The 13,471-nt window shown below is 30.8% G+C and overlaps 2 protein-coding genes and 1 long non-coding RNA gene across 4 annotated transcripts; 2 read left to right on the top strand and 1 right to left on the bottom strand.

Moving 5' to 3' along the window:
* The first annotated feature begins 3,872 nt into the window (after window positions 1-3,872).
* LOC8284781 (probable serine/threonine-protein kinase WNK11) lies at window positions 3,873-6,452 on the top strand. Of its 2 annotated transcripts, none has more exons than XM_015728167.2 (3): window positions 3,873-4,025; window positions 4,611-5,137; window positions 5,792-6,452. In XM_015728167.2, the coding sequence occupies exons 2-3, from the start codon at window positions 4,634-4,636 to the stop codon at window positions 6,176-6,178; spliced, it is 891 nt and encodes a 296-aa protein (XP_015583653.2). In that variant the 5' UTR covers window positions 3,873-4,025; window positions 4,611-4,633; the 3' UTR covers window positions 6,179-6,452. The 2 variants fall into 2 exon arrangements, with proteins under 2 accessions (XP_015583653.2, XP_048233230.1); XM_048377273.1 differs by lacking the exon at window positions 3,873-4,025 and adding an exon at window positions 4,098-4,225.
* Window positions 6,453-10,420: 3,968 nt separating this feature from the next.
* LOC8284780 (BTB/POZ domain-containing protein At5g48130) lies at window positions 10,421-13,384 on the top strand. The gene is made up of 4 exons (XM_002533820.4): window positions 10,421-11,110; window positions 11,205-11,274; window positions 11,353-12,504; window positions 12,584-13,384. The coding sequence occupies exons 1-4, from the start codon at window positions 11,016-11,018 to the stop codon at window positions 13,286-13,288; spliced, it is 2,022 nt and encodes a 673-aa protein (XP_002533866.2). The 5' UTR covers window positions 10,421-11,015; the 3' UTR covers window positions 13,289-13,384.
* Window positions 11,085-12,792, bottom strand: LOC125370610. The gene is made up of 3 exons (XR_007216650.1): window positions 12,699-12,792; window positions 12,379-12,589; window positions 11,085-11,894 (listed from the first exon to the last, which is right to left on the bottom strand). It is a non-coding gene; the product is annotated as an uncharacterized LOC125370610 (long non-coding RNA).
* Window positions 13,385-13,471: the final 87 nt, after the last annotated feature.

Here is a 13,471-nt window from a genome sequence, read left to right as displayed (position 1 = left end):
ATTGTTGAAGTTTCTTACAAGCCTCTCTTTGTGCTCTATTAGTTGCTTAGGATCGAGGGTCATCTTCTTCTTAACCTCAAGCTTTCTTTCCTGCATTATTATTTTTTGCCATCTTTGATTCTTTTCTTTTCTAATCTTAACTGCGGATGGTTACCATGTTATGCATTTATTGCTGTGAGCAAAGGTTTATATCCCGGCAATTTAAGCAACATGCCATATATATAATATTGCAGATGAAGGAGGGCATTTCACGATCTGCCAGCAGCAGCATCCCTTCAGCTAGACGATATTTACATAGTAGTAGCAGTAGTAGTGAGGTTCAATGTTTTCATCTTTTTTTGATTGGGGCACAAGTGGCATGTGAGCTTTTTCTAAAGAAAGATTGCTGTAATCTGGTTCCATGGCTTTGGACACTGTCACTTGTCGTGAAGTAACGTCGACCTGGGCACGGGCACCATGTGCAGTGCAGCTTCGATTTGCCTGCCATACCCGGAAGGTGCAAATCTTCATCAGGAGTTTAGGCCATTTTTTTAGTTGGATGCTTTGACATTGAAATTGTAGAACCGCAAAGGAAGGGCAGTTAGGTTAGTATGTGATGATGAATTCACAAAAGCTTTCACATTCACGGAAAAGCTAATCTGCTATTTATTAGACTGGCTGCTGTCTGGGGATTTTCTTGCAGAACGCATGTGGCAAGTAAATATGGACTTGACCAGAGTGAAAGTCCCTAATAAGGTGTCAAAAAGCTTAGTAGACCCGGAATCCCACGGAGACCTGCTGGCAAATACCAACTCAGTCATTCCTGACTCATGCATTCTTTACCCATTAACTTCGACTTGTCCTACCACGCATGCCCACTATTTTATTAACACGTTAATAAAATAATACTGCCGCTTAAAGAGTAATATATATATATAAATATTTTATTTTTTTATTTAATAAATAATTCGAATTATTTAAAATTAATAAATATATATTAATATATTATATAATTAAAAATATATACTGAATTTAAATAAAAAAAATTTAAAAAAATTTACGGAGCCTAGAGAAAAAAAAAAAGAAGAAGATAAGGTAAGAAGATAATCTTTTTTTTCTCACTTATTATCCTTTGCTCTCTTAATTGGATGAATAGAAAATAAATTTAGATTTTGCATTTTAGCTTTTCTCCTTTACTTTTATATTATTTACAGTTTTCTTTCAAAATTGGGAAAGTGTAAAATTAAAAATTAAAGTTTCTTTTAACTCTCCATATTTTCATCTCTTCTTTTTATATATATTTTGTAAAGCGCTAATTTTACAACTTTTCTTCACAAAAAATATCAAACTATATATTAAAAAGACATTATAGTCTTAACAGATTATATTATAGAAATAGAATTTGCCTACATTTAATATATTATTATGGATGATATGTTAAAAAATAAGTCTCACTTTCTTGATTCAAAAAATGAGTGCGCTAAAAATAGAATGAATTCATTTAAAAGATTGATTTTTTTAATAAATAGTGTCAAATCTGTTTTTTTTTTAAAATCAATTTAACTACTCTTTTTAAAAAGCACCTTTCAACTAATTTTTTTTTTCTTAAGAAAAGAAATAAAATTCCAAACGGGTTTTATAATCTATATATCTTATAACAAGTTTAATGTATCCCTAGTACTTAGTTAAGTTTTAAGGTAAATATTACTAATATAAACTATATACTTATTGGTAATTATTAAGAGAAGCCATTTTAGTATTTTGGTTCTGCAGCAATTAATATTAAAATGTCATGTTGTGGTGTTTGAATGCATAAAATAAGTAAATGAAGGAACTAAATAAATAAGTAAAGTCTTATATAAAATTCATCATGATGATGCATTTTGCCAAGTATATTCCTATGCAAATAATTTGTCCATGTCAAATTTACACATAGCAATCTATCCAAATAATAATGACATTTTATTATGCAATGTTTATCTAAATAATCATTAACATTCTAACCACATATCAAATCTGAAAATATCAATACATCATTATTTAAAATGAAATACCATTAATTCCTACCAAAAGAGAAAAAAAGAAAAGAAAGTTATGGCATTACTAATTTACTGTCCAAAAAACACTTCTAAAATAAATTAAAAGTAAGTATAAAAAATACTATGCGGGTTGACAAACTTTTAGTATACATTTTTTAGATAAAAAGAGATATATAGTTAAAAAGTATGATAAAAAAATTTACTATTAAAAGTATTAATTGATAAAAATTTATCTATTTTTACTCTGATCGACTATTATTATTATATTTTTCATATTTGACAGTATAAATTTAAAATTTAACAATTTAAAACGTAATTATTTAATTGATCTCGTCATATTAATGACTTTTTAGACTGTAATTTAACAGTTAAATAATGAAATTAAGAGTTGTTAAGCTTCAAATTCATATCATTAAACATATGTAATATGTTAATAATAATTGATCGGAGTGAAAATTAAATTTTTTTTAATAATATTTAAAAGTTATAAAATAATTAAATGACAAGGTGTTCTTTTATATTTATTTCAACAAATTAAGGCACTCCAAAAATCATTTGCCCTTCTAATGTAATTCATTTTCTTTCGCTATTTTCACGATGCCATAAGTAAATAAATAAATAAATAAGGGGAAGAAACGGGATAACGGAACATGCCCACGTTTGTCCACCTGAATAATGGGCACGTGGGCATTTTATCGTCGTAAGCAACCATACCATGATGCTATGCCCATAGTTTTCTCTTTTTAGAATGAGGTCCAAATTTGCCATTCCAACTTTTCAATATGGACCAATTCACTTCTTTTGACTTTTTTTTTTTTTAATTTAAATCAGCGCAGAATTTTACCAAGTTATATCATTTAAGTTTCTTTTTTTCTTATATACCTTAATACTTGGAATTTACTCTCAAGGAAAAGTGTATAAATAGTTTAAAACATTAATAAATGAATTAAAATTGACTGTCTTTCTACTATCATGTCCTCTCCTTTATTAACACCTTTATCACAACCAATCACCCAACATAAATTTATCTTCTCCTCCACCATTTTACATTTGGTTCTAAGCTTTCTTCTCAATATAGGCTTTATAGAGTGAATAGACATGTACATAAAAGTGGTAAAAAACAAAGCGAAATCAAAATCAAAGAGTAAAGCACTAAGAGATTTACCGAACAATAATAATAATAATACTCACGCAAACAATAAAAATAATTGTAAAAGATATCGAAATCTATTAAGATGACTAAAAAATACATCTTAGAAAAGAAAATCGAAAAACAACAAATTGTGTCTACTATGCAACAGTAGAAACAATGAGTAATGAGAAAATGAAAGAAGAAGAAAAAGAAATTGTCTTGATCTTCTCTTGCTTGTCAAATCTAATCTCTCCTCCTTCACTTGTTAAATAATTAATTTCAAAGACATTTGGATTTTAAAAGATTAATAAACAATTCTTGCTATAAGTGAGGATAAAAAGTTATTGATATGAAGGATGCTACTAGTGGTGGTGATGGTAATAATAATATTGGTGAACGCTATTACAACAATTGGTGAGAGTACTGACAGTGGTAGGGTAAGACAATTAAAGTTTATTTAAATATTTTTAAATTATAAAGTAGATTTCTTAAGAATTGTTTTTCTTTCTTAAAAGATTAACCCACTCTTTCAACTAAAGCAGAAATTAAGATAAAAAAACAAAATTCAAGGCTGATTGAACAAAAAAAATCAAAAGGGGTGAATTGATTTTTTCAAAAAGTTTTAAGGGGTGAATTGAACCTTATTCCTTTTTTTTTTATTCTAATATATCAGTTGAGAACAGAACGTTGTCGTATCCAGCAACAGAATACCCCGCGTGAACGGCAACAGAGGGTATAAATATGGATCTCCTCCAATTCCTTGACATGTATACACAGAGCATGGTGGTGTTTGGTTCCTCTACGAAACTCCTTCATTTTCTCCACACTTGTTTCTCTCTCTAGAGACTTTTCCATAAAACCCTCAACTTCTCAAGGTAATCTACCTATACATAAATCTCTCCCTCTCTCTCGCTATATACATTGTATCTGTTTTAGTTTCATGTTTTATACTTGATTAAGATGTTCATGGTTTGTTTTGGCATGATGATTTGAACTGACTTCCTTTGTAACCCTAATGATTGATTCAGTTGCCATATCCAGCTTCAGTTTCAAAATTATGAGCTTTGAAATAGCGGTTATTGTTTAGCTTTTGTATTTTTTTTTTCTTTATTGATTGATTTATATATTTCGTTGAAAAGGAAAAACAATTAGGTTTCTAATTAGTTTTGATTTCTTTTTTGTTTAAAAATAAAATCTGGTTGATCTGTTGTTATTATGACTTTCATAGATGATTGCTTTAATTTCATTTCATGCACTTTTAGCAAATTTAGATTGAAACTAAGTAATGTGTTTATTTTGCAACTTGATTGAACTTATGTCAGGGGAGATTGCAATTGAACATTTAAACCATGTTTTGGCTGATTTTATTTCTGCTGGCTTGAGTTTATTACTTTTTGTGATCATAATCAATAATCTTGAATCATATGGATTACTGATTTGATGTTGATATTCTTTTTAAGGTTCATAATTGTTGTAATTGAAGATGCCAGCTGCGAGACCCAATACATGTGATAGAGAGGGTGAACCATTTGTTGAAGTGGATCCTTCTGGGCGGTTTGGTCGGTATGATGATCTGCTGGGTGCTGGTGCTGTGAAGAAGGTCTATAGAGCATTTGATCAGGAGGAAGGTATAGAGGTGGCTTGGAATCAAGTGCGGTTGAGGAATTTTATTGAAGATCCTGTACTCATCAATAGGCTGCACTCAGAGGTTGATTTGTTGAGAGCCTTAAAGAACAAGTATATCATTGTTTGCTATAGTGTTTGGTTGGACCAAGAGAACATCAAACTCAACTTCATTACTGAAGTGTGTACTTCTGGAAATTTAAGAAATTATCGGAAGAAGCATCGCCATGTCTCCTTGAAAGCTTTGAAGAAGTGGGCAAAACAAGTACTTGAAGGTTTAGTGTATCTTCACACACATGACCCATGTATTATTCATCGAGATCTCAATTGCAGCAACATCTTTGTCAATGGAAACACTGGCCAGGTAGTTTTCTTTCTCTTCTCTTTTAGGCTGTATTTATTTATTCAACAGTTGAAGACAATTAATAGGGGCTATCTGATTCCAATATCTTGCGGAGTCCTACAAATTTAATGTGCCATTTTTAGTGGTTAAGGTGGCAGGGAATTAGGAAATATGGTGTTTCATTTAAAAATGAGCAGACTATGAACATTAAATCATCACATCAGCTTCCAAAATGGGAAATCAATTATATTTCATGCCATAATTGCTATTTCTACACTCTGCTATACCCGTTTTGGAGTTTTTAATTCAGTACATACTCTAGGATCCAGATTTCTTCAACTTTAACACAATTCATATTGCAATTGATATTTTGGAAATTCAACATCATATAGGAAAAGAAATATTTCTGAATCTACAAATTAAAAAGGAAAGAAGAGTAGAAGATATCCACCCTGGTAATTTCTTTTTGTATATAGTTAGAACTTACAACTTTTCACTCGGAATATTTTGGAAATTCAAAATCATGTAGAAAATAAAATTATTTTCAGGATCTACGGAAATTCGAAGGGAAATAAGAGAAGATTACTCGCCCTAGTGTAATTTCTATATATAGTTAATCTGGGACTTTTCAGTCAATTCAACAAATTTTTTTAGAAAATTTTGGTCACCATACAGGTAAAAATTGGTGATCTTGGCTTTGCAACAATAGTGGGGAAGAGTCATGCAGCACATTCAATAATAGGCACACCAGAGTTTATGGCACCAGAACTATACGAGGAAGACTACACTGAATTGGTGGACATATACTCATTTGGAATGTGCTTGCTAGAGATGGTTACAGCGGAGATACCATATAGCGAATGTGACAGTGTTGCCAAGATATATAAGAAGGTGACCAGTGGAATAAAGCCCCAAGCATTGAACCAGGTAGCTGATCCAGAGGTGAAGGCTTTTATTGAGAAGTGCATAGGTGAGCCAAAGGCAAGACCTTCAGCCTGTGATTTGCTGAAGGATCCTTTCTTTTCTCAAGTCAGTGTTGATGAGGCAGAATCAGATGCCTAAAGTTGACCATTTAACATTTCTACTGAAAATTCGATGCCTAAAACTACTACCAAAAATCCCCTTTCAATTACTTTTCTTCCCTAACATCTATCATGTAAATAAATAGCGGTAGTAGGCTGCCTTTTGAAAAGGTCGACTGTCATTCTGCTAAATGAATTTGAGTGCAAATCCATTTCAGCAAGAAATTTCTTTGGTTATTATGTTTCCCGTTGTTGTTCTAAAGGGCCACTTCTATACTATGATCAAATAATGTGGGAGTCTTTTTATGTGCAAATATTGCAAATTATCCAGGTGAATTCAAGTCTCAAAATTTGAAGCTGCTATTAATTTACAAGAAAGGAAGTCAATGATGATCCTTGGAACTTCCTTTTTAATTGAAAGAGAGCAATCAAGGCTTTTTAATTTTTAGGTCTAATTTTCTGTGACTTTTATCTTAGGTCTAATCTTTAGTTAGTCCTTTCCTTTTGATGCAATTTCACGATTTCTCCATTTTTTTTAAAATAATTACAAAAATAATCTTATTTTTTTTTATTTTTTTAAAATTATCCATTGCTGTTTTTAGAAGTATTCATGCTTCACTTCATTATCTTTTCCCTTTTAAAAAAAAATTAATTTATGATATTTTATAAATACCTAATGGATATCATATTTAAATAAATATATATTATTTACTGTTGAACATTTAAATTGAATTTTGTTTTATTTTAAAAAATTTCATTTACCCATAAAATAATATTACTCGACAACGTATACCTTTTGTAGTTAATTTTTTTTTGAGTTTACATTTTATTTTATTTGGAAAATATTGAGATACATAATGTATATTTAATAATATATTATTTTTGGTTAAATATATACCTTTTACTATTATTTACGTAAAAAATATACTAGACATTTTTTTTTTCAATATATACTGAAATATACTTTTTTTTTTCTTACTTTATAGTAATTTATCTAATTTTTCAGATATGATATTCTCAATACATCTCTAAATTCTTAAATTAGAAAAAAATGCCTATATATTTATTTATTCATCATTAATATCAAAAATTAAAATATAACAATGTATAAAAATTAATATGTTTTAAATTTATTATCAAGTATATTCAACTTATACACTTTTTCTTTAAAATATATTCAATATATATCTTTTATTCTAAAAAAAGATAAACTAGACATTTTATAAATAAAATTTTATTTCATGATATCTTTATAAATAAAATTCTATTTTTAGATAATTTTATTTCCTAATTTTTATAAGTATTTCATTTTATATTTTTATTTCGTTCACGAAAAATCCCTTTGCTTTTCCTGTTAAGTATATGAATACATGAGCTCTCCAAAAAAGTAGCTAAAAAGAGTTATTTGCTAAGGTTGGACCTGTGACATCAATTAGACCCACATTATTCATTATGTTAAACACCTAAATTTCTTATCTATGTTAAAACACCTTTCAATTTTTAGTTTATTATATTAGTATTCTCTTCAAATCAATGTAGTTAGAGAATTATTATTTTTTTTTAAATATTATATAATTTAATTCTCAAATTTATTATAGAGTATGAAATCATCTATATATTTCTTAATTTCGATTTTATTACAAATTTGATTGTGATCAAAATAATAACAAAAATGATAGTTTAGTTATTTTACTTAAATTACTTTTATTTTGAGAGATTTTATTTAAATTACTTAAGATTGAATTGTATAGCAATTGAATAGTGTTACTTTAACCATGAGTATTTTAAAATATTGAAATCCTGCTAGGACTAATTTGCGCTAGAAATAAAAATTTAAATCAAGTAAAAGATACTAATTAATCTTTTCTGTTAAATACAAAAAATAAATTCATTCTAGAAATAAAATTTTATTTGAGCTTAATAAAAAATTAATTAAAAATAATAAGTTCAATGATTAGATATTTTTCTTTTATCAATGTAACTTTTGGAGAGAAAGGGAATAGCAGTTAGTAACATAAAAAAAAAAAAAAAAAAACTTGAAAAGAAGTTTTCATCTAATAAGAAAAACACACATAATAATTAGTATAATAATGAACCTAACTTGAGGAGTTAAATAATAATAATAAAAATAAAATCTAATTACATTATCCAATCGGTTAACAATTGCAAATTACAAATTAAGAAGGCATGGTGTTCCAATTCTTACATCTTTTTTTTTTTTTTTTTTCTTTTGGGGAAAAAAAGGAAGTTATATGTATGATGTAGTAATGAGAAGAATTTGGGAAAGATATGGTTAGCATAAAATTATGGTCAGAATGCTTACTTTTAATCACATTAATTAACTCTTAATTAAAATGATCAATCTTCTAAACTGGTTTTCTAATTTTAATAGAATATAAAACACACTACTTTCAGTATTTGGTCCAAAAAGTTTAATTAGTTTGGCCAATATTAGTTTTATGAAGCCAAAATATTGAATAAAATAATTTACTTCTTTTTAATACGAAGTCAAATATTTGACTGAGTGAAGCTCATACCAACTAATTAAACTTAAGCAACCTAAGTAACAAATAAAAGTATTATTTACTATAAAATATAAAATAAATAAGGTAAATTATATCATTAAATTAAAAAATTATGATTATTTTATTGAGATTTTATACACATTATAGATAAACTAAAAAGAAAAGTACTTCTACGGATTTAAAGGAAGTAATAGCTTGAAATCAAAGAAACCCAGCTGTAGGCATTATGGTTGCTGAGAATTTGGTCTCCTACCCAAATGCATAAAACCTGTGAATCCGCACTTACACCCACAAATCTGCCTCTCCATATATAATACATATACAAATCCAAATTGCCAAGGACCCCTTAAAGAATTACATATTCATCTACATCCCTTTCTTCTTCCATTAGAAAACAATAACTTTTAGATGCAACAATTTCACTCGATCGAGTTTATAAAAACCCATATACTCTATGTAAAAAAGTAATTGTAAATGGAGTTTTTTCTTTTTTTTGGCTTTTGCTATTATGGGTACCAGGATACACATAAAATTTAGTTATAGAATTTAACTCTTTTGTTATTTAAATATAAAGCACTGAATTGCAAAAGGTGGTTTTAAGTAGATTTTGGGATTGAGAATTGTGGGGGGTTGGAAAGTAGAAAGCAAAGTGAAAACCCTTCATCCATCCATCCATCCAAAGCAAAAGCAGCACCCCAATTTTAAGAAGCCGTGCCGTCTTGGGAGTTAGCATTAGCATATGTGAATATTATGTATACACATTTATGCTACAAAAGCAAGCAAAACTTCACCCGCACTTCACCTCTTTTACCATTTTTATTTCATTTCACTTTTTCCATTGTCTCTCCTTTTCTACTTTCCCTATACAATTTCCCATTTTTCCATATGGAAATTATATATATATATATATGCTTCAGCACAAAGCCCCAACTTGTTCATTTTTTGCCATCTAAATTGTCTAACTTTCCCTATGCATTTCCCATTCGGAGTGTTTTTCTCTTTTCGTTTTACTTTCTCAATTTCTTTTGAGTAAATTCTTTTAATTATTTTATGCTTGAAAGTTGGATAATTGCATGTGTTTAATTATTTAATAATAATATATATATAATTATATATTAATCATTTATCTAATTAGTGTATAAGGAAAGATAGTTGCTATTAAAGCTTTTCACTTTTCCAATGGCCTTTTTGCCCTCTTATGCCTTGTTATTAGTTGAAATTAAAAATGTGAACATGGAATGTTGTATGCTTTGACATAATCATATGATCATTCTTATAAACGGATTAAAGTTCCGATCTTAATTGAAGTCTGATTTATAATAAAAATATTTATATATATATATATATATTTGTTTTGATGAGTTTTAAATTCTGATGTACTCTCCTAATGCATTAGATCAGATAATTCTTAACCAATTAAAAGTTTATTATTTTCAATATATGATAGAAATTTTACTTCGCTCAAAAGACAATCCAAAAAATGAATTTGTAAGGTAACCATATATGAGAAATAATACACAATAGATCATAGAAAATAGGTAAAATGATAGTATGTTCAATTAATTAGATATATATTTTTTAAATCAAAAAGAGATATTCTAAAAGAAAATGATCAGCAAGCCATACTAATCTTTTTACACTCTTCATAAAAATAAAAATTCACATGGTATAGAGAAAATGATTCATAAAAACAAACAAACGCTAGACCTAAAAGATATCAATCAAATGTCTTGATCTATTGCATCAACGTAAAGAATAACATGATACCACGTATGTTTTAGTTGTTAATGGATGTTGACAGCAAAGAATAAATTGGATAAATCCCAATTGAACCACTGCCTTGAGATAAGAAAATAAAAATATGAAGATTGATGCAAGTTTTGTTTTGTTTTTTTTGTTTTTACATCACACAGGAAGCAGATGAAAAGAGGCTTTGTGAATGTAGTGGCCGAGGCCACTGGAATTCAACCTCTCATCACTCGAGGAACGTTGTTGAAGCCTTAAATTTTGGAGTTTTGAGTTGTTCACTTCACTCGTGTGCATATTGATCTTTGACTAAAATAAACAATTACAAAATAATAATAATAATAATAATAATAATCAATGTATAAAACTAAATGCACGAGTGTTGGTGGATTTAACTGATCAAACCACCTCTTTCTTTCTTTTTATTTTTTGTTTACTTCGATTCTCGAGATGGGTTTCGAGCATTTATGGCCATTGAATGACACAAATGAAAAGAGAAGCATATGTTTGTACTTGCAGTAAAATTAAGTGTGTGATTTGGTTTTCTGTAGTTTCACTACTGGGTAATATCTAAGTTTGTCAGATCATTTTCATGAGCTATTTTTAATGGATGTTGCAAGCTCTAAAGATAGTTCAGTTGCCTCGAGTCCTTTTTCTTCACCCAACATTGGAGCCTTACTAAAGATTAAGATCATTTCATGGTAAGAAACATAAGATTTCCACAGAGGTTCTTGTGATGCTAATGTCTACTGTCTGTCTTTGAACAGCTGACGTTTTTCTTGTGTTCTTTTTCAGGAGTCAAGAGACTGGTTTGCCTGTCACAGTTCGTGTTCGAGTTGGTGACAGAACCTTCAACCTTCACAAGGTAAGATCGATGGTTACACCTACAGAAAGTTAAGATGTAAAGCAGGAACACAGCTAATTCTCTTTCTGTTATTTGCAGAATCCCTTGTCTTCGAAAAGTGGATATTTCAAGAAAAGATTGATCGAGACGACTGAGCTTGAACTGCCACAAGAATTCCCTGGAGGGCCAGAAACCTTTGAGATGATTGCTCTATTCATATATGGCTCATCCACATTGATTGACCCTTTCAATGTAGCAGCCCTGAGATGTGCAGCAGAGTTCCTTGAATTGAAAGAAGAGTACTGCTCCGGCAATCTTTGTGAGCGTTTTGATCTCTATCTGAATCAAGTTGTGTTGCAAAGTTGGGATGATACGCTGATTGTTCTTCAGAGGTGTCAAACACTGCTTCCATGGTCTGAAGAGCTGCTGATTGTTGGCCGCTGCATCGAGTCTCTTGCCTTCATGGCTTGTATGGAGATTCTTGACCCAGAAAGGAGAAGGGACAAACCAGTTGTGACATTGGAGGCCTTGGCGGGCCAAGCTTGGAGTCGCGAAACAGCCAAGGAGATGGTGATCCAGGATCTTTGGATCAAAGATCTAATTGCCCTACCATTTGGATTCTTCAGAAGGATAATAGGATCCTTGAGGAGGCAGGGAATGAAGGAAAAATATGTTAGTCCAGTCATTGTTTTCTATGCAAACAAATGGGTACTATCTAACAAGACACGACAATTCTGGGAGAATTCTGGTGATAGACTTGGCAATGTTGATGCTAACAACAGAGTTTCAACTATACTACAAGGTATTCTTGATTTGTTGCCAACGAGAGAGAAGGCTAGGAGAGTGATTCCTGTTGGATTTTATTTTGCATTGCTTTCTAGGTCCTTTGAAGTTGGGTTGAGAAGTGAAAGCAAGACAAAGTTGCAAGATCAAATTGCATCTCTATTGCACTTGGCGCAAGTAGAAGATTTTCTCATTCCAAAGACTGGGACAGACTCAGTTGCTACTAGCATGGAGTTAGCTACTATGGAAAGCATATTTTCCACTTATGTGACACTTAACATGGATGCAAACAACACTCCTTCACCGAGAAACTCAGCTGTTGCAGAATTATGGGATTCATACCTCTCTCTTATTGCTTCTGATCCAAAAATGGAGCCCAAGAGATTCACGGGACTTGTTGAAACGGTACCGATATCTTGCAGGCAGAGCCATGATCAACTATACCAGGCAATGAGCACCTTTCTGCAGGTGAGTCTCTAAAAACTGGCATTAAGTTTCCAGCTTTCTTTAATTTTCCAGGACAGTAACCTTGTACTTGTTTCTTCAGGCACACCTAGATGTATCCCAAGAAGAAAAGGGGTTAGTCTGCAAATACCTCAACTGCCAAAAATTATCCCAAGAGGCATGCATTGAAGCAGTTCAGAATGAGCTGTTGCCTTTACGTTTGATTGTCCAAGCTCTCTTTGTTCAACAGCTGAATACACACCAAGCCTTCAGAGAATGCTCAGATTCCTTTAGGTTTGCAAACTGTCGAGAGTTCTCTGGAAGCCTCTCAAGTTCAAGGTGTCCAAACTCCAAAAGCCAAAATTTATTTGAGACTACAAGCCCATATAGTGAAGGAGCAGAGCCAGTGAGTAGAACGCTGAGTTTCTTGCTACAAAAAGATGTTGCAGAACAGAGATATGAGTTATCAAGGAAAGAATACGAGTCTACAAGCTTCAGAATTCAGAACCTTGAACAAGAGCTCTTGTCACTGAAGAAGAGCCTTCAATTGCAGAGTTCTATAAAGAGAGCAGAACCAATGCCAGCCAAAGCACAAACCATGAAATTATATGGCATGGAAAACAGATCATTAAGCAAGAAGAGGAACCCACTTGGGCAAGTTACAGGTTGCATCGGTTCTGTGAATTTTGCTTCACAAAGAAGGTATGCTAGTAGGCTACTGAAAGTTCTCCGCCGGATTACCTTGTTCGGAAGTAGAAAACCGAAGAAAAAGCCAAGCACACCTGGCTTGGTAGCCAAAGAAGCATAATAGAAAAATCATAGGCAAAAGATGTATGATAACACTAGTAAATGAAAATTATATTATGCTGAAATGCAATATAGTTACATTAAAATTAGAGCTAAACCCCATGCCTCGTGAGTAAGTGAAGAAAAGGATCATCCAAGAAAGTAGAAATGCATGAAATTCTAGCACGACAAAAGCCATCAGTTA

The sequence above is a fragment of the Ricinus communis genome, chromosome 7, assembly GCF_019578655.1.
Source record: "Ricinus communis isolate WT05 ecotype wild-type chromosome 7, ASM1957865v1, whole genome shotgun sequence".
NCBI classification, from domain to species: Eukaryota; Viridiplantae; Streptophyta; class Magnoliopsida; order Malpighiales; family Euphorbiaceae; genus Ricinus; species Ricinus communis.
Note: the sequence above shows the minus strand (reverse complement) of the source record. Positions and strands in the feature narration are given on the sequence as shown.